Source organism: Dunckerocampus dactyliophorus, chromosome 21 (genome assembly GCF_027744805.1).
Source record: "Dunckerocampus dactyliophorus isolate RoL2022-P2 chromosome 21, RoL_Ddac_1.1, whole genome shotgun sequence".
Taxonomy (NCBI): Eukaryota; Metazoa; Chordata; class Actinopteri; order Syngnathiformes; family Syngnathidae; genus Dunckerocampus; species Dunckerocampus dactyliophorus.
The window spans coordinates 10759118-10785025 of NC_072839.1; the positions used below are offsets into that span (position 1 = coordinate 10759118).

The 25908-nt window shown below is 43.3% G+C and overlaps 2 protein-coding genes across 3 annotated transcripts; one reads left to right on the forward strand and one right to left on the reverse strand.

Moving 5' to 3' along the window:
• Positions 1 to 746: 746 nt before the first annotated feature.
• Positions 747 to 6175, forward strand: LOC129174425 (TNFAIP3-interacting protein 1-like). Its single transcript, XM_054766420.1, has 8 exons — positions 747 to 876; positions 1582 to 1650; positions 1751 to 1816; positions 3736 to 3822; positions 3915 to 4043; positions 4119 to 4196; positions 4273 to 4398; positions 5474 to 6175. The coding sequence occupies exons 1-8, from the start codon at positions 874 to 876 to the stop codon at positions 5567 to 5569; spliced, it is 654 nt and encodes a 217-aa protein (XP_054622395.1). The 5' UTR covers positions 747 to 873; the 3' UTR covers positions 5570 to 6175.
• Positions 5747 to 24055, reverse strand: si:dkey-192l18.9 (F-box/LRR-repeat protein 7). Of its 2 annotated transcripts, XM_054766418.1 has the most exons (4): positions 23720 to 24055; positions 17695 to 17784; positions 7169 to 7783; positions 5747 to 7088 (listed from the first exon to the last, which is right to left on the reverse strand). In XM_054766418.1, exons 1-4 carry the CDS (start codon positions 23754 to 23756, stop codon positions 6352 to 6354), a joined length of 1479 nt encoding a protein of 492 aa, XP_054622393.1. In that variant the 5' UTR covers positions 23757 to 24055; the 3' UTR covers positions 5747 to 6351. The 2 variants fall into 2 exon arrangements, with proteins under 2 accessions (XP_054622393.1, XP_054622394.1); XM_054766419.1 differs by lacking the exon at positions 17695 to 17784.
• Between the last annotated feature and the right edge of the window lie 1853 nt (positions 24056 to 25908).

Sequence of the window (25908 nt, forward strand, 5' to 3'; positions counted from 1 at the left end):
CATTTTTCAAATGTTCCTACATTTAACTTGTATTTATTATTGTTTTTATTATTATTATTATTAATTTTTTATTGTTTTTATGATTTTATTTTCTTATTTTTTATGTATTATGTATTTAATTATTCATGCGTATTAATTATATTTATTTTTTATTTATTTATATTAATTGATTTTAATTTTTTTTATTAATATTTTATACATTTTCTTACATCACTTACTTCTTTCACTACTACGATATATATATATTTTTCAAATGTTACTACATTTAACTTGTTTTTATTATTTTTTAAATTATTTTTATGTTATTATTTTTGTATATATTCTGTATTTAATTATTCATGTATATTAATTATATTTATTATTTATTTCTTTATACTAATTGTATTTTTTTTAATTAATATTAATTATATTAATTTTATGACATCACTTACTTGTGTCACTACTATAATATTTATTAGTACTATTTTTTATTTTAATTTTCAAATGTTACTGCATTTAACTTGCATTGATTTATTGTTCACCTACATGTAGATTTATCTTATTTAGTGTGCAAAAATCAGAGTATTTATGATAATAGTATCTGCACAGTATTAATATCAGATAGTATTTTTTTATCATGACGGTAGAATAGCGATCATCTTTTTGTGGTTTGACAAACCAAAACCAGATCGGAGCTTTTTGCAGCGGTGAGTTTGTCTCTTAGTCACGCGTCCTACCATAAAGAGACGTTTGTTACCGCTTGTTGATCAGCTGTTTGTACTTTCCTTTTAAAAAAAAAAAAAAGTGTGTCAAGTCAAGGAGGAAATCCTCGGTATAAAAAGCCAGTAGGCCACAGTGTCAGCTGCACGTGTGGAGCGACGAGGCGACAACAACATGGTGAGATTTGGAGTCATTTCAGTGTCTTTTTGCATGTACACATACACAGTATCTTGCTCTGTTTGAAAGCTAACTCTTCTGCTTCTAAACCGCCGCACACAAAAGGGTGAAAATTTGCCAAAACATGCATTTCTGCGGTGTTTCCCGTGCTATTATTTTTCAGACAAATACACCACATGGTGGCGCTGTTATTCACCCCCCCTTCTTGAAATTTCTCACGCAGCTCAAATCAACCCAGTGTAACTTTCGGGGGGTTTGGCCGATAGGTGCAAAATTTGGTACACACCTTTCGGGGACTGACAAGCACAAGTGTGTAAAATTTGAGCAAGATCGGTTGACATATATGGCAGCCATTAATAGAAATGTATTACCAAATTGCCTGTAAGTGATTGGCTATTACTGTGTACAGCCAATTCTTACTAATATAGCACAAAAAGGCATTTCGATGAGTTAAAATGTAATTTTTTTTTGTTTAGTTTGGGGCCAAATAACACTACAAAGCATGATAAAATGTTGAATTGAAGATATATGATGCTGATGGTGTACAATACGTTGATGACATAACATTGTTGTGGTCTTACTGGAAAGCACCTTGAACAGAACATCCTGGAGTGTGTAAAAGGAAGTCATGTACGCGGATCTGATTTCATAATGTTCAGTGCAGCTTCGCGTGTGACACTTCCCCTTTTTTCAATTTGAATTTAGAGTGGAGCGGCCAACACTGACACCAGCATGCAAGCAAAGATATTTATTCTGGAGAGGCAACGACAAGAGGTGAGCGTATGATCTATTATTTTTTCATGGTATGTTTTACACTTGAATGACTCATGTTAGCGCTTATTTGGTGCTATAATATTTATTTTGCTTCACTCAGCTACTGACTATTAACGAGAGATGGGCTAAGGAGTACAGAACCATGGTGGCGCACTACCAACAGAAGGTAAACACAAGTCACATGACCTGTTCAGTCGACATACACTTGACGTAATCCAAAACTAAATGGACTCAAGTCATTTTGTGCCATTCAGGGTTTTATTTTCAAGGCTGTAAGTTTTCAATTTGTCCACCTGATGGCGCTACTTTTTCCCATTCAAAGCATGCAGGAAAAGTTCTAAACTTACCAACAACAACGTTTCTGAGTACTAGGACCGCATCAAAAAAAATGTCCGATTTCGAGAATAAAGCCGTAAATTTACAAGAAAACAGTTGTAAATTTACGAGAAAAAAAAGGCGGAATATTACGAGAATAAAGTCATAAATTTATGACAGAAAATGTCGGAATATTGTGAGGATAAAGTCGTACATTTACAAGAAAACAGTCGAAAATTTATGAGGAAAAAAAGTCGGAATTTTATGAGAGCAAAGGCGTAAATGTACAAGAAAAAAATTACAGAATACTACGAGAATAAAGTCGTGAATTCACGAGAAGAAATGTCAGCATTTTACGAGAATAAAGTCGGAAATGTACAAGAAAACTGTTGTAAATTTACGAGGAAAAAAAGGCGGAATAGTACGAGAATAAAGTCATAAATTTATGAGAAAAAATGTCGGAATATTATGAGAATAAAGTTGTCAGTTCATAAGAAAACAGCTGTAAATTTACGAGAGAAAAAAATGACGGAATATTACTGGAATAAAGTCGTAAATTTACGAGAAAAAACGTCAGACTATTATGAGAATAAAGTCGTAAATTTACAAGAAAACAGCTGTAAATTTACGAGAAAAAATGTCGGAATATTACGAGAATAAAGTCGTAAATGTATGAAAAAAAAGTCGTAATATTACATGTCATCGTGTCATACGTGTCCGAGGAAAAATAGAGCATTGCTCTTCAGGAAGGAAGGAAACTTTCCTTTTTTATTTATAACGTGGCAGCAAAAGAGCAATTGAGCACAGATTAGCATGGCTAGCCCTCACCACATGCCCAAGGCCAAAGGTCACATAATACCTCCCTTTTCATAGCTGTCTCAGGCATCTAGTTTAATTTATTTTTAGAGGTTTTTTTCTAGTAAATGTACGATTTTATTCTTGTAAATTTATGGCTTTATTCTCATGATATAACAAGTTTTTTTCTCGTAAATTTACGGCTTGATTCTCGAAATCTAAAATTATTTTAACACTCCTTCGTAACAGGCAATGTCTGAGACAGCTATGAAAATGGGAGTCTTATGTGACCTTTGGCCTTGTACAAAGGTGACATTACGACGATTCTCGTAATATTCCGACTTTTTTCTCGTAAAAATACAACTTTTTTCTCATAAATGTATGACTTTATTGTCTCGTAAATGTATGATTTTTTTCTCGTAAATTTGCAACTTTTGTCTCGTAATATTACACCATTTTTTAATCGTAAATTTACGACTTTATTCTGGTAAATTGACTACTTTATTCTCAAAATCTCTAATTTTTTTCCCCCCGATATTTGTCATTCACACTTGATTTGTATATTTTAGGTAGAAGTCGTTTTGAAAGAATGATTAATTTAAAGAATAATAACAAAAATTATATATGATATTTTTACCCGCCTTTTTTGGGAAGCTAACCATTTTTTGCCCTGAAGACCTCAAGTGTGGGTTTTTGTTAGGTGACACTGTACAATCAATAACAATGCTTTAAAATCAATGTTGCTACCAAACATTTACCCATCTCTCGACACAATAATAATAATAAATATCAGCATGAAAGTATTAAACGATTGACTTGTTTAAAATGGTTTAAAAACGTATGGATATAAACTACGACTAATAACAGCAATTTTAGTACTAATAATTCTAACAGAAGTTTTTGGAAGGCGGACATTTTTCGTCATTGCATTTTAAAAAAAATAATATTTATTTTACTTTTTGTTGTTTTTGACAGCTTCTCAGCCTCCAAACGTCACTACAAGACGGCAACAACGTTGGGACAAAAACCTGTGAGGCGGTCAAAGAGAAAGAAAATAGTCAGGTAAATGCGGCGCATATATTCAATCATAATGGAACATGGGTATTTGTAAAAAAAAATATCCGATTAAAAAGAGTCATTATGACTGGTTTTAGGCCACCAACAGCGACGTACACGCTGAGCTGCTCAACGCTGTGACCAAAGCTAATGAGCTACAGATGCAGAACAGCGCGCTGACCAGAAGAGGGCAGCACCAGCGGGAGGAGATCCACCGACTCAACAAGGTGAACACACTCGTGCCGAAACACAAAAAAAATGATCTGGTCTGAAAAATTGACGTTTTTGTTTGGTCCTATCAGGCTTTGGAGGAGAGGCTTCAGCCAGCACGTCCCTTTGAGGACAGCAATGGACCCCCACTGGACGTCTGGAAACACCAGGTCCAGTTTTAGTCAACGCGGACATTTGGCTTGAATGTGTTTCCGTGTGTCATCATGACATGCTGTGCTTGTGCAGGCAGAGGTTTTTAAGGAGGACTTTTTGAAGGAGCGAGGGGACAGGGAGAAGCTCCAGCACAAGTACGTGGAACTGGAGAAGAAGTTGACGAAAGCCCACGACGAGCTCCACCATCTAAAATCCCAGGTATTCATATTTCCTTAATTTCCCAGTCATGTGGAGTTCGTAGCTTAGGCCGCTTATTTCTCCAATTGTGGTACAAGTACAACTGGAGGAGGAACACCAGTTGCATGTATGTTGGATGTGGAAACATTATTTACTGTCATTGCCAAGCAAAATAGTGATGGAGCGTGAATGGACACAAGGGGGCGACATTGCGTTATGTGGCAGGCGTGTGTGAAACAGCATATTACTTGTATTAGCATGAACTTTGGTCTTTGCTAATTTTTTCCATTTTCGCGATTCCTTTTTTTTTTCTTTGCTTTTTCCAAATATTTTAGCTTTATTCTGGTTCATTTTCTTCTTGTTATTATGACTTTATTCCTGTGATATCATGACCCAACCTAATTTTCCAAAAATTACAGCTGTATTCTTTTTTTTTCTTCTCAAAATATTAGCACTTTTTCTTTACTATTTAAACTCAGTGCAACTAAAATGAAGATTTTTTCCTCATAATATTACGGGTTTATTCTCAGTAAACTTATTTCTCGTTAAAGTACAACTTTTTCCTCTTAATATTTTGACTTTATTCTCGTAAAATTACAGCTGGTTTTTTTGCTTTTTTATTTTCCAACAATTTCAACTTGCTTCTTGTAAATGTTTTTCTTGCAATTATGACTTTATTCCCATAATATTTTGACTTTATTCCCACAACAGGAGAACTTTTCCGCAACCTAATCTTTCAAAAATTGCAACTTTATTTGTTGTTTTGTTTCTCATAATATTTTGACTTAAAAGAAAGATGTCTTTTTAAAAATATTTCAACTTTATGCTACTAAAATGACATTATTATTCCTCATGATGTTAATTCAGACTTTTTCTCGTTAGGCGACTATTTTTTTCTCCTAATATTTTGACTTTATTCTTGTAAATTACTGCAGATTTTTTCAATTTTTGCTGGTGTGTATTTTTAGAATGTGCCGCAGGCCGATAAAAAAACAGCCACAGGCCGCATTTTGGGCAGCCCCTAGTGTAGAAGCCATAGGTTGTTACCACGGCAACCAGCTACAAAACAAAATGTTTTTTGTGTTGTTTTTTTTAGGCCACTTGGACCCGCCTCCTGCGGCCCGTCGTGGACTGCGCCTGCAAGCACGCCGAGCAGCGCCAAACCCGTACACAAAAGCGACAGCACCCGTGATAGAAGACGTCCATGTTGGATATCATCCTCCCGAGTGTCTTTTTAAGGGGTTCTCTGTGAGAATTCCTCAGGGATCTCAAGTGTCCTTTCTCAAACTGCACTTTTTCGCTCCTGTCAACCCTCCCATCCTGATAGTTTCCTCGAAATGACACTACTGCAGGTGACAATAGTGACGATATCCACGCTTTGGCAACGGCAAGCCGAGAGAACGATGATGCAGCGCATCGGCAGCGGGCAGTCGGGTCTTTCCACCTCCCTCGACCACATACTTTTTCTGTTTTTAAAAAAAAAAAATCGTTTTTTTTAAATTGTATTTTCCATTTTTTTCCCCATAATTTCCCATGTTTTCACATGCAAATGTTGCCAGGTGTGATTATATTTTACAGCAGCTTTCCAGCACTTTTTGATTGTGCAAGCTAATGTGTGTGAATTTTAAACAGTCCAAGACAGTTTGCCAAGGCTTTGGTGGACTTTATTGGCACAGTCGGAGCAGCAATGTCATCATTTTCCTTCATCAGTTGATAATTGAGCACTTGAGCACATTAAAGTGAGCGTCTTGTACATTGTGCCTTCTGTTGCAGCTTTGTGAGACGCTATAAATAGCATATAGGCGGATGCTAATTGAAAATAATTTACAAATGTGTCCGAGCAAGCTGCTGCCAAATGTGATGTTATAAAAAGCCCCCGATCCCAGATAAATACGTTAAATACATTCTGCGGGGCTCCGATCACGCGCCTAGCGGGAATACATCCGTTTGTCAGAGGAGCGATGCCGCAATGCTTCAATAGAAGGCGGGGTTTGTGTGCTCGATGACGCAGCGGCGGCAGTGGCGGCGTACGAAGCGCAGCGCCTCCGACGACACCTCGCACTCCTGCACGTTGAGGAGCTGCAGCTCGCAGCAATTGGCCGCCAGCGCCTGGAGGCCGCGCCCTGTCACGCTCTCGCACGCTCTCAGGCTGACGCGCCTCAGGCCGCCGCAGTACATTGCCAGCTGCTCCAGGCCGCTGTCCGACACCAGCGGGCACTTGCCCACGTCCAGAGACTTGAGCTTGGGGCAGCTGCGGGCCAGGTGGCCCAAACCGTGGTCCGTCAGCCCCTCGCAGCCCCGGGCGTTCAAGTAGCGCAGCTTGGGGCAGTAGCGGGCCACGTAGCGCATGCCCACGTCGGTGATGCGCGTGCAGTGGGCCACGCTCAGGTAGCGCAGGCAGCCCTCCAGGCGGGCCACCTCGCGCAGCCCGAAGTCGCCCACCAGGCGGCAGTCGCTGAGGCTGAGCTCCCGTATGGACGGGCAGTGGAGGGCCAGGTGACGCAGGGCCTCGTCGCTCAGGCGGGTGCAGCGGCGCAGGTAGAGGTGCGTGAGCCGGGGGCAGTGCGTGGCAATAGTCCGCAAGCCCTCGTCTTCCAGGCAGAAGCAGTCAGTCATGTCCAAAAAGTGGATGGAGATCTGCTGGCCGTGGAGGGGCGACAGCTGGAGTGAGGCTTCTTGCGTCAGGCTGATGCACGTCACTTTGGAGCAGCCTGCAGGGGGCGCACATTAGTCAGCGACAGCATTAGTCACACATCCATCGCCTCATTAGAAGCTAAACATGGGGCTGTACCTGAGAGGTTGAGGTGCTCCAGGTTGGGACAGCGTGACACCACCTCAAACACGGCCTCGTTGGAGATGTTGTAGCAGCCGGCGACCTCCAGGCGCCGCAGCTCGGGGCAGCACTGGGCCAGCACGTGCAGCCCACGGTCGGTGAACCTCTTGCATCCGTTGACCACCACCGTCTCCAGGGTGAGGCACACGTTGGGCGTGTCCTGGCACAGGCGGTGCGTGAGCACCCTGACGGCGCGGTCGGCGTGCAGCAGCTCCCCCGTCAGCCGCACGGCACTCCACAGCCGCGGGTCCCACGCCAGGTTGTACCAACGGCGGCACACGCGGGCGCAGCGGCACAGCTGATTGGTGGCCAGGTGGGAGAAGATCTGCAGGAGGGCGTGGTCGGGAAGGAGGTCCACCGGGGCGTGGCTTTTGGGAGGGCGTGAGCGCGTGTGAGTGCCGGGCTGAGGGTGGACCACGGCGACGGTCTCGGCGGCGGCGGATGACGAGGACGACGTGGAGTTGGTGTCATGGCCGTTGCTGGAGAGCGCCGGGGAAGAGAGCGATGACGACTTGGAGGGGAGGATGAGACCTGGACTGGGGGTGCTCAGCGTCCTTGTGCTGGAGTCCAAACCTGAATTATGAGCACAAACAAAACTTGGTTTGAATCCACCGACAAACCACCATCATTCTATACTTTGCGGCTTCAGTGACATTTGAATCACGCCTGCGGGTCGTCCGTCAGCCGGTTGTACGCCGCACGTCAGCGTCCGCTTGACTAATGGACGCCACGCTGTCCCTAATGTGGATTTGTGTGGTGGGAATGTCAGCGGGACAGCGACATGGTCTACAGATGTGTATTCCAGACTCAGACTCCAGCCTTCCAGACTTTGTGATGACATTCCCAGACTCTCTCTCAGGAACAAGTCGTCTGATTCACTTTAAAAGTGGGCCTTAAAACTCGTGTCCAAAATCAGGCTTCAACGACTTGTCAAGCATCTTTCGCCATGTTGGACGTCTACAGTTTAGATTTATTTGCATTTCCTTTCGTCCGTCTCTGATGTGTTCAAGATATTTCTCCGAGATCCGAGAGGTTTTTCTGTGATGATTTCATGAATGAACCAAATATTCAGCGATGGAAGTCCAATCGGCACTTCGCGGTTCAAATTTCGTGGCTTCACGCGACCACAAAAACGTATTAATTAGTAAATCATGCTGTTTCGTGGTTAAATATGCCCTATTATTAGTAAAAACAATATGCCTATCTAAGCACGTGACCTATTTTTTTGGTAAATTAAGCATTTTCAAGCATAAAAACAGTTAAATGAACAAAAATCCAAATTTAAAGCCATTTAAAGCAGTCAAAGATGTTGACGTAGTATTCAACACGAGTCACTAGGTGTCAGTAGTGTTCAGTGAGACCGCAAGCAAGCTGAAACTCAACTCTGAACCCCTGACGTCACTTCCTGTCCACCACTCAATCAACTCCCCTATAGGGAACACATTGATAGCAACAAGCACAAGTCTTATTTGTATCTCTGTCAATGTGAGTGTATGTAAAGGTGACTATAGGGGTGTTATTTCATGCCAAGAGGGCCGTAATAATGTTAAAAACAGGTTGTAAACAGGTTTTCTGTGCTCTAACTATGAAAATATTCAGTTTATGAATGAGAACTCCTACTTTGCAAAATTCACGTTGGGTCTGGAACCACTTAACTGCGATAAATGGAGGATTACTGTCCTCACATTCCGGCAAACAAACAGCAGCTCCTGTTTGTGCCTTTCTTTTCTCATTGTAGAAATAAAATGACAGCAGAAAACAGAGCAAAAAGGCAAAAGGTAAAGAGAAGAAGCTGAAAAGTTGACACTAATAACGAATAATAAAATTTGCTTAAATAGAAATGTTTTTTTCAAATCCATTTTACAAAATTTAAAAAAATAAAAGCGGCCCCCCTGCAGGTCTGTGGCCCTCAGTTAAAAACATTTGGCCTCCCCTACTTTAATGTCACAGTTCGATATTTTTATGATACAAAAAAAAACCCGTCATGCCTTTTTTAAACTCTGGTTTTATTGAAATGACCACATTTTTCAACTCAAAAGTGCAGTTTTTACACTAAATGAAATGTATGTATACTTAGAACCATATAAAAAAATACAGCACCTTGTAAACATAATAACATAAAAAAATCAATAGTTGTGTTCATAGATTCAACAGTGTTTCCACAGTTTGTGTACACATCCAGTTCGCTATTAAAGATGAATTATAAAATAAACAAAAACAACGATCAACATGACAATGCAGCCCAAGTCAAGGCAACACATTGAAGATGTTTCAATTCATCATGAAGTCATTGAAACAATCACAAGTATCTGTAATGGACTTCAGGGTGTGGACAGCACTGTTGACATTTGACATTTTTTAAGGTTTTGCATGAAGCTAGCTGCTAAAAATGCAATTAATGACTTTTACAGATAGATAGATAGATAGCAGGGCAGTGATAGTAATCTGCCACTGCAACTGCTCTTCTGTCGGGAGATGATGCTGTGCTTTGGATGATGCTGGTTGGCCATAATGGAAAGGAGCCTCCTCGGTGTCCTTTGCTCTGCTACAGATGACAGGCTGTCCAGCTCAGTGTCCAGGACAGAGCTTGCCTTCCTCACCAGTTTGTGCAGGCGTGTGGCGTCCTTACTCTTGAGGCTGCTCCCCCAGCACACTACTGCATACAGGTAGGCTTAGCTACCACAGTCTGGGAAAAGGTCTGGAGAAGTTTCTGCCAGTCAGGTAGTCTGTGGTCCATGCCACCAGGTGTGGTCCTACTCCCATCGGTGTCAGTGTGTCCCTAAGGAGCTGAGGCTGGACGCTGTTAAAGGTGCTGGAGAGGTCAAAAAATGGAATCTTCGCAGCACCACTGTTCAGGTGAGCGGGAGATCGGTGGAGCAAGAAGGTGAAGGCGTCCTCAACTCCCACTTTCTCCCCGTATGCAAACTGCAGAGGGTCGAGTGCGTGGTGGGTCTGTGGCCTCAGGTGATAGTGCAGTTCCATTGTCTTCATCACATGCGATGTCAGGGCTACCGGCCTGAAGTCATTCAGCTCACCAGGATGTGGTCTCTTTGGGACTGGAACGATGCAGGACGTCTTCCACGTGGAACCTTCCCCAACCCCAAGCTCAGGTTGAAGATGCGCTGGAGAGGGTCTCCCAGCTCCCACGCGCAGGCTTGCAGAAGTGACCTGCTGCTTTGCTGGGGCGCAGCCTCCTTAGCTCTACACTTACTTGAGCTGCCATTATTGTTGCCCTTCCGTGCTGGTGACTTGCGTGGGGGCAGCTGTGTGTGGGATGGGCTGGTCAAACATGTTAAAAGACTGGTTTAACTGGGTTGCCTTTCTCACGTCCCACTCAATGTGGGCACCTCTCTTCCGTTACTAGTTAGGTTTATTGAAAATGCTGTTTTGCGAGCCGCTTGAGAGCCACAACAGGAGCCGCTGATTCCGTCTACCTGTGAGGATTTCATCTTTGCCGCAGAGGAGCAACAGCAAATTAGGAGGGGACTTTGACGTCGGTGAACTGATGTCATACGACGTTAGTGACTTGGGTTACAGTCTTTACTCGATCGACCGAAACCGCTGTATCGAACCGTTGCACCCCTACTTACAAGCTAGAATTTGGATTCCCTGAAATATACAAGCTGCTATCCAACTGGCTAGCATGTGGACAATTCTCTCTGTTCTTTTGCGGTTCTCAATAAGTTCCGTTTGTTCTTGCAGCGTGTTTACATTAGAATGAAAACCCGATCAAAAGCCAAAAAAGGGATAAAAGACTAAGTGCTTCATTGAGAGTTTGCATGACAACACTTAGCGTCTCCATAACAACTGCGGCCACTGATGAAGACCATGTGACGCGACTTGAGAGAACTTTCTACGTGAGGAATCTGTGCACAGCTGTCGCAGAGGAACAAATAGCGTGTTTAGTTTGTCCAGCGCACAGATGCTGGAAGACTCAACGTGCTGCAGGAAATCGGAGGAGAACATCTGGTCTTTACCTTGGACGCGACGGCAGCGTTGGAACGAAAGCGCGACTCATGCACTGTGAATGCAGCCGCGGCTGAAATCCTTCGCCACTAATACCCCAAAAATCTGATCCGCGGCAGCAGCAGGCAGCAGGATCTAATTACCATCAACTTTGAGAGGGCGCTTTGATAGCTTTTTGAGTGTGTAAATCAATGACGAGGGCTGCAGAAGAAGTGCAGCTGCAACTTCAGACTGATGTCTTTTTAAATGCCGAGAATTAAAGAAGAAGAAGAAGAAGAAGTGCTGCATTTGATGGGATTGTTTGTGGTTTTCTTGTGAGGAAGGCGCAAACGGGGAAAGGAAGGAGGGAAGATAAATTGGCAAAGGGGCTTTGCAGACTTTAGCAGAGATGGAGACAAGTGCACAGGCAGGCTGCAGAGTTAAAACCGCAGGGATTCGCGCAGTGAAGGAGAAGGTTTATTACCTCCACCAGGTGCAACGCGCAAGGTGGCAGGTTATGTTTGTTTGTTACCAACCTAACAGAAAAAAGTCCACTTTTGACCCAAATACAAGACAATGCTAAATAAAGGACCGTGTCTTTCTCAAGACCTACTTGTGGACGGTGTTGTGGTTGTATCCCTTCAGGTCACTGGCGTAGGTGAGTGACAGAAAGGAAGAGGTCTGATGCCACTAGATTGTTTGCAACTACTGTACAGGATAAAGACCCCAAATATCAGACAAACCATCTCCAAACTCGGTTTTGGTACACCGCAGTTTTCGTAGGATTCGGTTTTCGACAAAAGTGTTTGCCTCCTTCCTGATTTCTTGTTTGTTTGTCACACTTTCAGATCATCAAACAAACTTAATTATTAGTTAATGACAACACAACTGAACAGAAAATTAAGCTTTTAAATGAAACTTTTGATTGTTAAGGGAGAAAAAAATCCAAACCTACATGGCCCTGTGTGAAAAAGTGATTGCCCCCTAAACCTAATAAGTGGTTGGGCCACCCTTAGCAGCAACAACTGCAATCAAGCGTTTGTGATAACTTGCAATGAGTCTCTTACAGCGCTGTGGAGGAATTTTGGCCCACTCATCTTTGCAGAATTGTTGTAATTCAGCCACATTGGAGGGTTTTCCAACATGAAGCCCCTTTTTAAGGTCTTCCACAGCATCGTAACAGGATTCAGGTCAAGACTTTGACTCGTCGGCCACTTCAAAGTCTTGGTTTTCTATTTTCATCAGCCATTCAGAGGTGGACTTGCTGGTGTGTTTTGGATCATTGTCCTGCTGCAGAACCCAAGTTGGTTTCAGCTTGAGGTCACCAACAGATGGCCGGACATTCTCCTTCAGGATTTTTTGGTAGACAGCAGAATTCATGGTTCCATTTATCACAGCAAGTCACGGCCAGGTCCTGAAGCAGCAAAACAGCCCCAGACCATCACACTACCACCACCATATTTTACTGCTAGTATGATGTCCTTTTTCTGACATGTACGTAGATGTAATGTGACACCCACCTTCCAAAAAGTTCAACTTTTGTCTCGTCATACCACAGAGTATTTTCCCAAAGGTCATCAAGACGTTTTCCTGGCAAAATTGAGACGAGCCTTAATGTTCTTTTTGTTCAGCAGTTCTATTTTGGTGCAGATCTGGAGTTAAATTCTTGAGCATAGGTTCCCAAAGTGGGGTATGCGTACCACCATGAGTACGCCAATTGTAATAGGGGGTACCTGAATGAAAATGAAAAACAATTAAGACCTAACACTCACAATTACGCCTCACGGCTCAAGGAGAACAGAGCAGAAAGGAGACAGAGCATGAAGCTGTTCATTGCTCTGTGTGCATTATATGAACTAATAAGTATGTTTGATGATTATTTTGTGCGTTAGGAGTGTTTAATCCTTGAACATTTCATTTATAGCGGTGTTCCAATGCCAGCACGGCGCAGCGGTGAAAACTTGACCCCTGAAACTGAGATTTTATCATGATTGTTAAACTTTCCCCTTCAATTTTGGTATTAAATTAACATGCAAACTTAAACCCCAGCCATCATGAGTGGACAAAAAAGGGAAGCTCCAATTGAGTGTGGAAGAGTGCCAACTTACAACTAAGTTTTTGTCGTGTCTGGTCGCGCAGACCAACCCACTTCCCTGATATCATGCACAGCAGTCTTGACAGGAAGCAAGGTAGCACTCCTTTGAGATAGGTTATTCCTGTCTTTTAAAAGGGATCACACACACAACTCGCTCATCTTAGTGTGAAAATGGGGCGTGTGGGGTTTTAGGCAACACAATCAAAACACAAAGTTTCTCCTGGCTTTTGAAATAAAAACAACCAGCTCGCAGTGAATACTGTCGGGTTTCACTGAATACGTGGAAGTTGATGTTAGCGTCCAGTGTAGCGACGGGGGTGGCGGTGGGGGCTATCAGCAAAAGCCTTCACTACAGGAAGCGGTGACGTCACACACACACAAGCTGGAGGACAATAGGCCGCCGCTGGGGCCAGGAAGCCGCGACTGCTCGGCTGTACACCCACTCCCACAAGCGACCTTCACCCAAGACCACGCACCTTTCTCACACTGAGCACCAGTGGGAACATACCTGCACTGTACCCTCGATTCCTAAAATGACATTCACATCCACGGCGGGTTGCTGACAAGCATATTCAGAAAAAGTCCTTCTGCGTCCGTGATGTCACCTCCTCTAACCTCGCCAGAGCAGAAAACACTGCCTGCTTTGCGTCGCTTCCACGACGACACAGACGAACGGCACCGAAAAACACAACCTCCTCGGTGGAGGTAATGACATGCTAGCGCTCGCCGTGCCTAATTACAGCCCCGCAGCGGTTCTGCTGAGACCGTAAAAAGATTGAATATGGATTCAACTCGTAACCATTTAGAATGCTTGTTTCCGGGGGGGGAATGTGTGTAACACTAATTACAACATATAGCTCCTGTCACGCCGCCAAACAGACCGGAGGTGTCGATCAATCATGATAAGGGACAAACCTCTTGACAGCAGCGACAAATGTCTGTTTGTTCTTCTCATGGTGGCATCAAAGAAGCATGTGGTTGTGACACGATTTACAACCCTGGTTGTGTACAGTATACTACAACTACTACGACTACTACTGCTACCGCAGCCAAGCATGCAACTTTCCTGGTTGCGTCCTGAGACAAAGCCAAGAATGGAAGTCAGAGGGGGGTCCAAAGAGTCGATCCAGCTGGTCCAAAGCAGAACGAGGGGAGGAGAAACTCTAGGGCATCACAGCGTTGGCTTTCATTTCCTTTCAGGATTCTGTTGACACAAACTTTCCAGGGAACTTTAGAAGCTAATCCTTTGGTATGATGGGGCAATATTACGTTGGCTGCTTCCTTCATCGGCAGTATCGCAGTACAGAATAATGATATCCAACAGTGATGTAACTCTACTACCAATGGGACGACTGCCAGTACTACTAAAAATGTAAGAGAGTTTTTTTGGCTTCAGCTCTCCAGGCGCAGAAAGAAACCCCTTTTTGCCGAATCAGCTGGCAAATGCGCCTACTTAATCACCACGACGCCTACGTGAGAATGCGCAGTGCAGCTGCAGCGACATTAAGTTCCACTCAGGACACATTTGTCACGCCGGCTCCAGGAGCCATTTGGGATGAACGATGTCGAAAGCGTCGCATTTCCAACATATTTGAAGCGGAACGGAACGACTTTCCCAGCCGCGGTAGGTTGACTCAGCGGAACCCCCGCACCAGAGCCTCGCCGTTCAGCGCTCAGATCGTGAGGCGATATATCTGCTTGAGTAAACACGGCGAAATGGGTCGCTGGGGTACGGGAGTCCCCTTAAAGATGAGGAGGGAGGTTTTTGTCAAGGGACATCACAATATCAACACAGTGGAGGAGGGGTGAGGCTGTACAGTGATTTATATCCATCGGTCGTACAGCTTTGCACCGGAAGACGGTGATTCCCGACCAGTGTGGCGCGGCACATTAGTGTGTCATGAGAGGGAGATTGTCAGCCAAAATTGGCCTGTTGCCATCTGTTCAACAAAAAAATGCCTTTTTATGTTCATTTTTTAATGTATTTTTATTGAGTTTGTTATTTTATTTAACTCATTCAATCCCAGGCATTTTTCCAAAGACGACCCGTTCACTACCAGCCATTTTAGACGATTCTGACTCATCTTTCAAGGCACACAGAATATCGTGTTCTTTGGCTATATCAACGTGGAACCTACCAAAAGAAAGATTAGACTCCCGTCTTTCAGCAGAAAAAAAAGCTTCTACCTTTTTTCTGTTCTTTAGTCAATCAGCAGGACAACAAAATATCAGTTCCCCATTAAAAAAAAAAGGGAGAAAAGCAGCTTTTTGTGAAAAGATACATTTCACGCACGACTTTCACTCTGACACAAATATTTTTTGCTTTTGTGGCAGCTCAAATATCGAAACAACTATACCACGACACAAAAGGGGTTGTTTTACATCACAATAACATTTATTTACAAACATAACACCATGAACTATTTACAGTTTTCACGTTTGGAACTGAACTGTGTGCGTGAATGTGTGTGCACGCGTGTGTGCGTGGACATGCATGTTTTTTTCCGTTCAAAATCACACGCCGAGCACTTATCAAATGCACTTCTGCCACCGTGTGGCCGTTTTTATGGCTTAAAAGTGCTGTGAAAGTGACATCCTTTCGTGTGCAGTTGCGTCATCACCTCTTTTTGCCTCTCACGCAAAAAAAACGTAAAAGATGTATAAATACGTCTTTGGGATCGGGCGTCGGGGATTATAAAATCGTATAAATACGTCTTTGGTATTGAAAGAGTCAATTTTTTATTATTTTTTAAAACTTTCAGACTGTTTTCGTTGGAGTAAATACTCCTGTATGTCTTATTCCTACATTGGTATTTCGACCAAGGTGTTTTTAGTTGATTTTAGCTGTGAGTTCTTATATATGTATCAATATCTACTGTATGTACAGAGTAAAGCCCCACTTTTTGTTCCGGGACCACCAGCAAACCGCAGAAAAGCAAAAAACGAGTGTACAGTATTTGGTGCGGCCGTAAAAAGGTCTATTTTTGACACATCAAACCCTCCTGCTCGCTTGATGTTGACATTCTCCTAGGATTTTGGATCAGCATTTACAATAAAAGTGACTGTTGTATTTATTAGATTCGATTCAGCTCCAGAACCCTCCCCTTCTCTCTTCAATTGCCGTTGTTCATTAGTGCCACAATCCGGGTTTCAGACCTAAATACACTTATTAAACACATTTTAATTATAAAATGTATAGGTACTCATTACTAATGAATGGTGATGTATTCATGGAGGAATCGGAGTCACAGCACACAACAATGGTGCGTTCAAGGCCCGCCGAACAAAGTGCTAAATCTCAACGCTTGAGAAACAACACATTATCAGGGAAGCACAAAGACACAAACGTGTAAAAAATGTGGGCTTTTTAACAGCTTTTTTACAGTCGGTACTCCCAAAAGTTGCACTTATGCAGCACTGACCCCAGACTCGTGTACGCGTCTGGACCTGGAAAAGGTACAGTTACCTTGGGGTCCAATAATAATGAGCGCTATGGGTTACTTGAGTGCAGAGGTGGTGCAAGTGTCGCTACTGGGTCAAACCACCTTGGGGGGGTGGGAGTTCACGGTATAAGATCATGAATACTCCCAGTGTGTGGCAGCAGGAAGGCATGGAAACAGCCGAGACTGCTTCCTGATTAGTTTAGTAGAGCACAGGACCGGGTGGGCGACTACTGTGTGCACCGGTACTACAGCACTGTGTGTGTGCGTGTGTGTGTGTGAGCGTTTTTAACAAGGGAGGGGGGGTTGGTGGGAGCTTGACTGCGGCTGTGGTGGTTGCAGACCGTGTAATTACTGCCACTTAGCGTGGAGGACAAAATAACACTTTCAGTCATAACTCAGGACCCGTACGTACCAATGCATGGACTGACCCTGAATCGCGTGGATTTACCTGGGATTCCCTCACCTATCGACCCATAGACAACCTTAAGCAGCGTCCTTTTCATGTGACAAAATTCGGACAGTCGCATGACTCTTCTCCTCCTGAACCGCTCCACACAAAGGGGTGAAAATTTGCCAAAACATGCACCAAGACGATGTTGCCTGTGCTATTATTTCGCTGAGAAATACACCACATGGTGGCGCGTTTATCAACCGCCTACGTCAGCTTGACTTGAAATTTCCCACACGGAGCCACTGTAACTTTTGGGTATTTCACCCAATTTCCCCCCAATTCGGTACACACCTTTAGGGGGCCGACAAGCACGTATGTGTAAAATTTGAGCACGATTGGTTGAAAAACATGGCCGCCATCAAACAAAAGATTGTACACTGTTACCCTACTTTTGGCGTGTATTGGGGGTCATCTCGGGAACACCCAGGTTCTTCTCCAAAAATAGTCAGCATAAAAACGAGCAGGGAAGCGGGGTAGTGGGAGGAGACAAAGCAGAAGAAGAAGACGAGGAAAAGCGAGGAGGGGAGTTAATGAGCACCAGATGCTTTACCTTCGCTGGGAGTCGCATTCTTGGGCGCTTTGGTCGGCGTGTGATCGGTGCTGGAGCTGATGTCAGAGGAGATGCTGGAGCTTCCTTTGCCTGGAGGAGGACAAGACAGCTTGAAGATGGCAAAACGTCATCTCTCCTCATGTTTTATCACTCTTATGACACCTGCAGCATGTCAAAAATGTTGACACTTGGAAGCATCGCAGCCTTCGAAGACAGCGGCAGTCAATTTGCCTCACATGCCGAGTGCTTGCCTATCAAGTACCTCGTGGATTTACAGCATGCGGCAACGAGCTAAGCTTGTAGGGTTAAGATCTAGGATGAGAAGACTCGTCCACCGTGGTGACTGCCTGTCTGCCTGCTTGTTTATGGGATTTCATTCCTCTGGCGGATCATAAATGCAGCTCTGTGGCTTCCCTGAGACAAAGAATGCGGTGCCTGCTGAGAGGTTGTCCCAAAAAGCCAAGACCATGTGCACAAAAAAGAACCTTAAAAGCTCCCCTATTCTACAAAAGTGACTTTTTGTTGATTTGTTTGTACGGTACATCCCAGAGAGTGATGGGTCCTTCACCAGCGTAACAGCTCTTAGAACCGGCTCTTTGAAGTGAACGTCAAGAGCCATAGCTAATTCTTGTCTGTTTTTTCTGTGAAAGCCGCACGTGATTGGTTGAAATGTGTAGTGTGCAGAAGGGTTGAGCTTGTGACATTATCCTTCAGGATTTGTTGGTAGACAGCAGAATTCATGGTTCCATTTATCACAGCAAGTCTTCCAGGTACTGAAGCAGCAGAACAGCCCCAGACCATCACACTACCACCACCATATTTTACTGTTGTTCTTTTTATGAAACGCGGCATTACTTTTACACCAGATGTAATGGGACACACACCTTCCAAAAAGTTCAACTTTTGTCTCAACAGACCACAGACTATTTTCCCAAAGGTCTTGGGGATCATCAAGATGTTTTCTGGCAAAATTGAGACGAACCTTAATGTTCTTTTTCTTCAGCAGTGGTTTCGGTCTTGGATCTCTGCCATGCAGGCCCTTTTGCCCAGTGTCTTTCTTATGGTGGAGTCATGAACACTGACCTTAACTGAGGCAAGTGAGGCCTGCAGTTCTTTGGATGTTGTTGTGGGGTCTTTTGTGACCTCTTGGATGAGTCGTCACTGCGCTCTTGGGGTGATTTTGGTTGGCCGGCCACTCCTGGTAGGTTTCAGCACCGTTCCATGTTTTCGACATTTGTGGATAATGGCTCTCACTGTGGTTTGCTGGAGTCCCAAAGCTTCATAAATGGCTTTATAACCTTTTCCAGACTGATAAGTCTCGATTACTTTCTTTCTGGAGGGGGGCAACGACTTTTTCACACAGGGCCATGTAGGTTTGGATTTTTTTTCTTCCCTAATAATAAAAAGTTTCATTTAAAAACTGCATTGCGTGTTCAGCTGTGTTGTTATTGACTAATATTTAAATTTGTCTGATGATCTGAAACATTTAAGTGTGACAAACATGCAAAAAAAAAGAAATCAGGAAGGAGGCAAATACTTTTTCACACTACTGTACATATAAATGATGAATGAGCAAGATAAATGAACAATTTAAGGTTTTTACCTTCACTGAAGAGGTGATTCTTCACGTGACATCTGCAATGACGGCAAAAGTAACTTAAATGTTCATTTATCTTGTTCATTCGTCATTTGTATGCATTTCGAAATGTTTTATGCATGTAAAACTATAAAAACGTGTTGAGTGTTAACATTTGCCAGAGTCAAGAGCTGATGATATCATAGCGACAAAGGTTGCCATTTTGTTCGCATGCTAAGGATGCTAACAGGAAGTGTTGTGATTAAAAAAACCCATTAACAACACAGTTGGACTCACGCAGTGTATTAATAACAAGATGCGCGCCATATTGTACGCTAACCGGAAAATGTACGCAAACTGAGGTAACATGGTGGCGTAAATTTTCAACGTTAACCCAAAAACACGCTAACCGGAGCGGATGCTAACCGATGTTCCACTGGAGTTGGAAATTTACAATTAACATATATAATTACAATTTTACTCTTTTTTTTTTACTTTATAAATTCATTTTACACCTTTTTTTGTACAAAATCAACTTCAAAACAAAAAAATCTGAGGAGCCATTTGGGAGCCGAAAGAGACGCCTCTTTTTAGTGAGCCCAGCCAAACAGCCGGTTCTTCAAAAAGAGCCAAACTCCCCAGCAGTATTCCCTAGAGTACCAAACGTGAGAAAAATCAATCATCTGACTCACTTGTTTGATCAAGGTGCTCAAACCGCTGCTTTCCTGACGCCATGAAGGAAAAACCTCCTTCCTCAGGCTTCGCCGTGCGTCTTAAAATAAAGCTCAGTTACCCGGGAGCTCAAAGTTTGATCATTTTTTAGTTTTTCTCAGCAAATAGGCTAACTTAGCATGAGATTAGTGTAATGCTAGCAATGTAGCTCACATAGCTATGCTAGTCAGTGTTGCTAACATTTGTGTCCAGCTGATAATGTACACAATAGCACTTCTTCTTGAAGACGACACACAAAATGGTGTGTAAAAGCACTTTTAGAGTGGTAAATTCCTAAATCAAGCATTTAAAATTGTTGAAAAATACTGCAGTTTGGGGCAGGGGGTTGGATTCATCCCTTCAAACTGGATGCACTGCCCAACAAGTCACCCCAAGGTGCAAGTCTTCATGATGTCACCAAGCAGCAACATCTGCTGTGGCTTCCACCCGAATCCAGCAATGACTCACACATGATCTTTTCATATCAAAGCAAAAATGATGCAAACCCCCCCCCCCCCCGAGAGAAAACTATTCTAATATGACTTTTCTCCACCCGAGCCGGCGTGTGATGGAGCTCTGTGGCTTGCGGATTCGTGCGAGGCCGATTGTTTCCTGGAAAAAAAGTTACACGGAGAGAAGCCGCCTGCTTCCTGACGTCTGCTTATATAATACGCCGGGCTGGTGGATGGTTCCCGCATAGCTGGGACCGGAGCGGTGGATTAGTTGCCGAGTCACACTTGGAAACAGATGTTTGGACGGACAGCCTGCAAGCAGAAGTGGACCTTTTTAAAAGTGTCCCACACAGGAGATGAGAGGAAGCTTGTGCGCTTATGAGCTTTATCACAGCCGTCACATTGCATAGTACATCGTAGGACACTATCTATCTATCTATAACCACAATTCACATGCTATTGTGCAAAAAAACATGCTAAATACTCTAAATCAGGGTACCTCGTAACTATTTTGCTTTACAAGTACCACAGTTTTCCTAAGGAGTTACGGTACAGTGAACGTCCACAAAGAACAATGCCTTATTGCCCTTATTTCATGCATGTTAGGTTAATTGGCGACTCTAAATGTCCATAAGTATGAATGTGAGTGTGAATGGGTGTTCGTCTATATATGCCCCGCGATTGGCTGGCGACCAGTCCAGGGTGGGATAGTCTCCAGCACACCCCCGCGAACCTAGTGAGGATAAACGGCATAGAAAATGGATGGATGGATGGAAGGATTCCTTATTTATAAATGGAATAGTTTCCGAGTAACCTGTTTACGACCTTCTAAATACGATTTTCGACATTATTAGAGCCTTCTACATCAGGGGTCTGTTTTTTTATTGACCCGTGGCACATTGTAGGCATAAAATTAAACCAAAAAACCCAGCAAAAATGGGGAAAATACAGCAAAAAGGCAAACTGTAAGGAGAAGACGCTGAAATGTTGACCCCGATAACTAATAATAAAGCAAAGCTTTGTCTTTAAATCTATATGTAAAGTTATTTTTACAAAATGTACATGAAAATATCGAATATGAAATCTGAAATAACACCCCTGTAGTCAGCTTTACACTCGTATTATCCAATATAGTAGATACAGTACCTATACATCCATTTTCTATGACTGGGGGTATGCTGGAGCCTACCCCAGCTGACTACGGGCGAGAGGTGAGGTACACCCCATAATAAGACATAAATAAGGCAGGAGAGTTCCATGTTCTTTTTTTACTTCCTGTTCTGGTGTTGTACGTCCTGCTTTGGCTCCTGTCTCATCAATGTAACATTACTGACACCTAGTGACCAGTGTAGAATACTACATATCATCACGACGCCTTTAAACGCTTCTTCTGAATGCCTTATATTTGTATTTTGGCTAACTTAGACATTTTTATGCTTGAAAATGCTTCATTTAGGCAAAAAATGACAAACATTTAGGCTGTGTTCAAGCACAAAGCAGCATGATTTATTAATATACGAATGAATGAAGCCACTAAAGTCATGTGGCTTATGCGCGCTAGTAAACATTAAAATGAATTAAATTTCAGTGAATGTATTTGTACAAAAAGAAATGTGTGGTGTTCCTGCATACCACTAGTGGTACGAGTGCCACAGTTTCAGAATAACCAGAGTGCTTTAATGCTATTCATAGCCACTAGGGGGCGTCCTATGATACGGTATGCTGCAGTGTAACAACCAGCAATAGCTGCATGTTAAGTGGAGATCGGTGGTGGTGTCATGACGCAATTTGCACGGAAACTGCAGTTGCTGTTTGGAATTGAGTAAATCCGGAGCACCAGCAGTGACGTCGTCGTCGCCCGTCTTGTTTTTAGCAGCGACGTTTACTCATTTTTAGACTTGTGAGGCGGCCAAAGTGCTGAGCCGCATACGTTTTATTGCGCCTGTTGACATGTGGTTTGATGGCTTGGTCTGCGTGGACTTCAAACCCGCTGCATTGGCTCAAAAAGTCAACCCTGGGAAGTCGCCCCACAAGCAAAAGTGGACTCGGTGGAGGTCCCTGAGGACTCTCAAGCAGCAGGTCCACTTGCCTGGCTAGCGGAGCCCTCGCCTTGTGTTATTTTAAACTTCCAATCTTTTCTCCGCCGTTATTGACTTAGGATGGGATCATGCTGGAATGTTATTTATCCAAACATTTCGGCTCTGGAGACCAAAATAACGCGGCCTGAGATTTTGGGAGTGAGTCGCTGAAGATTAAGGACTTTCAGATGATAAAAAAAAAAAAGGTGCGAGTCTTGACATTCCAAGTTTGGAGATTTTATCAGTGTAGTGGACTTCATTTATCATCATATCAAAAAAGTGGTTTCTCCCCGGATTTGAGGCCACATTCCATTTAGGTGAAGCAGTTTCCCCGCTAGATAAAGAACACTTCTATCTTGCAAGGCCACCAAAGCAAAGCAACCCTAAAAAGGAGTCATTTCTCCCCATTCATACATTTCTCTTCGTCGTTTGTGCAGCACCGCTGGAGCAAAAAAATGTCAAGAATTGTCTCTTATCAAGATCCGAGTGAGTCAGACGGCCACACGCTCGTGGCCTTTGACCCCGCCTCCTCGCAAACTTGAGGACGGTGGACTTTGGGTGACACATGATGAGAATTTCTCCTTTTTGTTGTTGTTTTGCATGACAGTTAAACAACTAACACCATCAAATTCTGTAATATGTGCAGCATTTTCTGTGTCAGTTCATATTTAATATGTATTAGTGTACTTTTAGGGGTACAATTCTTGTCACCGGGCCTTTTTAGCGTTGAAAAAGCGTAATATTTATCCACTATTGGCAGATTGGGCTACTGTAGCTGCGTTTCTGTCAGTGTGATGTTCAGCATATATGTTGAAATGGTATATATGTGATGCTACATTGGATTTGCATTTAGTAAAGCGCTAAAAACGTACCCCATTTTGACGTTTAAAGTAGGAAACGCAGCGAAATGTGCTGCATTAAAGTCCAAAAATGCGTCTTTACAGGTAGATTGTCTCTTCAGGTCCCATATTAGACTCCTACCTCTAATTCTGATCGTATTGTGTTAATTATGTAGGTTTTTTATATTGGTTTTACGTTCATTAATGATATTTTTTTAACCCATTAAAGGGGCTGTTTTCTGCATTCAAGTTAAGGTAACCTTTCAAAGCGTGTCAAAGCATTGGAAGAGTTGCCCAAAAGAAAACTCGGACTAAAGTCTTCTTTGGGGTGGCGCTAGATCAGAAACCGTTGCAATTTGCAGCACTCACCCTCGCTTCCGTACAGTTTTCCGTTGTTGGCACCCATTTGAAAGGACACATAGTCGAGCACAAAACTCGACCTAAATCCGAAGCAGAACCGAGAGTCCAAATAGTTAATCCAGATGTGGACGAGAGGAGGACGCCTCACTTCCCGGCCTTCTTCTTCTTCTTCTTCTTCGTCTTGTTCTACATCCTTTTTTTATCCTCGTATTCCCTTTCTTACTCTTCCTTTTCTCTGCACAGTACAAAAAAAAAGTTCGGAGCAAAACGTTCTGGAAGTGTTGTAAATGGCAAGCAGCTGTTTGTCTGCCTGCCTCAATAATAAATGTGCTGCTGGACTGGGCGACGTGAAGAGAGACTTGCTGCTGCTCCTCTGGATTTAAAGAGACCGCAGCACCGAAAGAAAGCAAAACCACCAGCGGGAATTTGCAACAATAGACGAACATCATAATTACAAGCCCTCGGCTGCACACTGCTCATTTACATTTGTGAAGGCTATCAAAATAGACTGGAGACGAATGCAGTGGCCCGTCATACCCTGAAGATGGCGCTGTGCTGAAGCGCATATACTGTATCAACATACTGGGAGAGGTGGCCGGAGACCGGGAAATGGACTTCCCTCCTGAGACTGCGGATAAGGGGAAGAAAATGGATGGATGGACACTTTATGAAAGATTTTTGGGGTTTTTGCTGTGCTTTATTCTAATTATAATCAGTAAAAAAATCACAAAATCATTCAGAAATCTAAAAACGCCCGTGTAAACATTAACAAAATGATTATCGACAATGCTGCTCCTGTGTTTACTTGGTGTCAGATCAACACCAAAATGTGTACCTTTCCTGTATAGTTACCATTGGAGTATGTTTCCTTGCTTTTGCTGCACCACACAGCAGAGAAAGGACAGGGAGATGCGGCATGAACACGATCCGCAGGCACACAAACAAGAAATTTAGTCCAGAAAATGCACTTATGACACGTTTATTTATATAATAATGATGACGTGATGAAATAACCATTGGGTCATAGGTCTTCTTGCCCAGTATGCAAAAATCACAACCGGATGCAACGACGTTTCCTGTCATTTTGTGAAACAACATGTGGTTGCTGACCAATGAAATATATGACCTGGCAACAAAGGAAAAAGTCCCTTTCTTATTTTTTGGGATGGAAAAAAAATGGCACATGCGTGCGACAATGTTGCCGCGCCATTTGCCGAATCCGCCGGGGCACTGACCTACAAGACCCGACCGCAAAAATCACCACCGGATGCAACAACATTTCATACAATTTCATGTTTTGTTGTTTTTTTTTCAGATACAATTAAAAAATGTAAACGTTAAATTGCGAAATTTGCGCCGCATGCTTGTCACTCGGTAGCGATAACGTCTAAGTTTGTCAAGTTTTCATTATTTGCAGACAATCGCAACTCATAAAAGGTGCAAAGTAAGGCACTCCCCACTAGAGGGCGCTACGTTAAGAAAAGTCTTTTCTATGCTGTGTTTGGAGTGACTCCGTCCATGCCAGCTCTCCCTGTCCTTTCCCTGCTGTGTTTTGCAGTCTTGATTCCCAGTTTGCCAACAAAGAGGTGGCGACGCGTAATCTCCTCTTCCTCTTACAAAGGGCAGCTGTGAGAAGAGAATAGTTTTTCCGCACGCTCTGGAATGTTTCTATAAATAGCATCCATACAGGTCATTGGATACTTCGGCAAAGCAGTTGTCTGGTGGTGACATTCTCAAATCCACGCAGCGCAGTAAACTGGCTTTAGCCCACCTATATGTTCTATGTCGCAGCTGATGCGTAGGAGGAACAGCTGCGCATGCACGGCTTTGTGCACACAGTGAAGCAGGATTATTATAATGAATTCTGAAGTGTATGCTTTGCAGTCAAACTCTGATCGGTGTTAAAAATTACCCACAGGAGCCACAGGGTGAAAAGTGGCGGTGGTGGGACTTGCGTTTATTTCAGGGGGCTCTGAGGCAGAGCTGGCGAAGCTCTCCTCCTTCTGTGTACCTTCCTAAGGTACGTACCTGGGAGCTGAAGGGTCATTTTCAGCCCTCGCAAGGGTCGAGACAGGAGCAGCAGCATCTTCCACCTTCAGACTGACAACGAAAGCAAAACTGATTGAAAGATATGATCTGTCCATTAACTCATTCAATCCCAGTCGTTTTTCCAAAGACAACCCCTTCAGCAGCGGCCA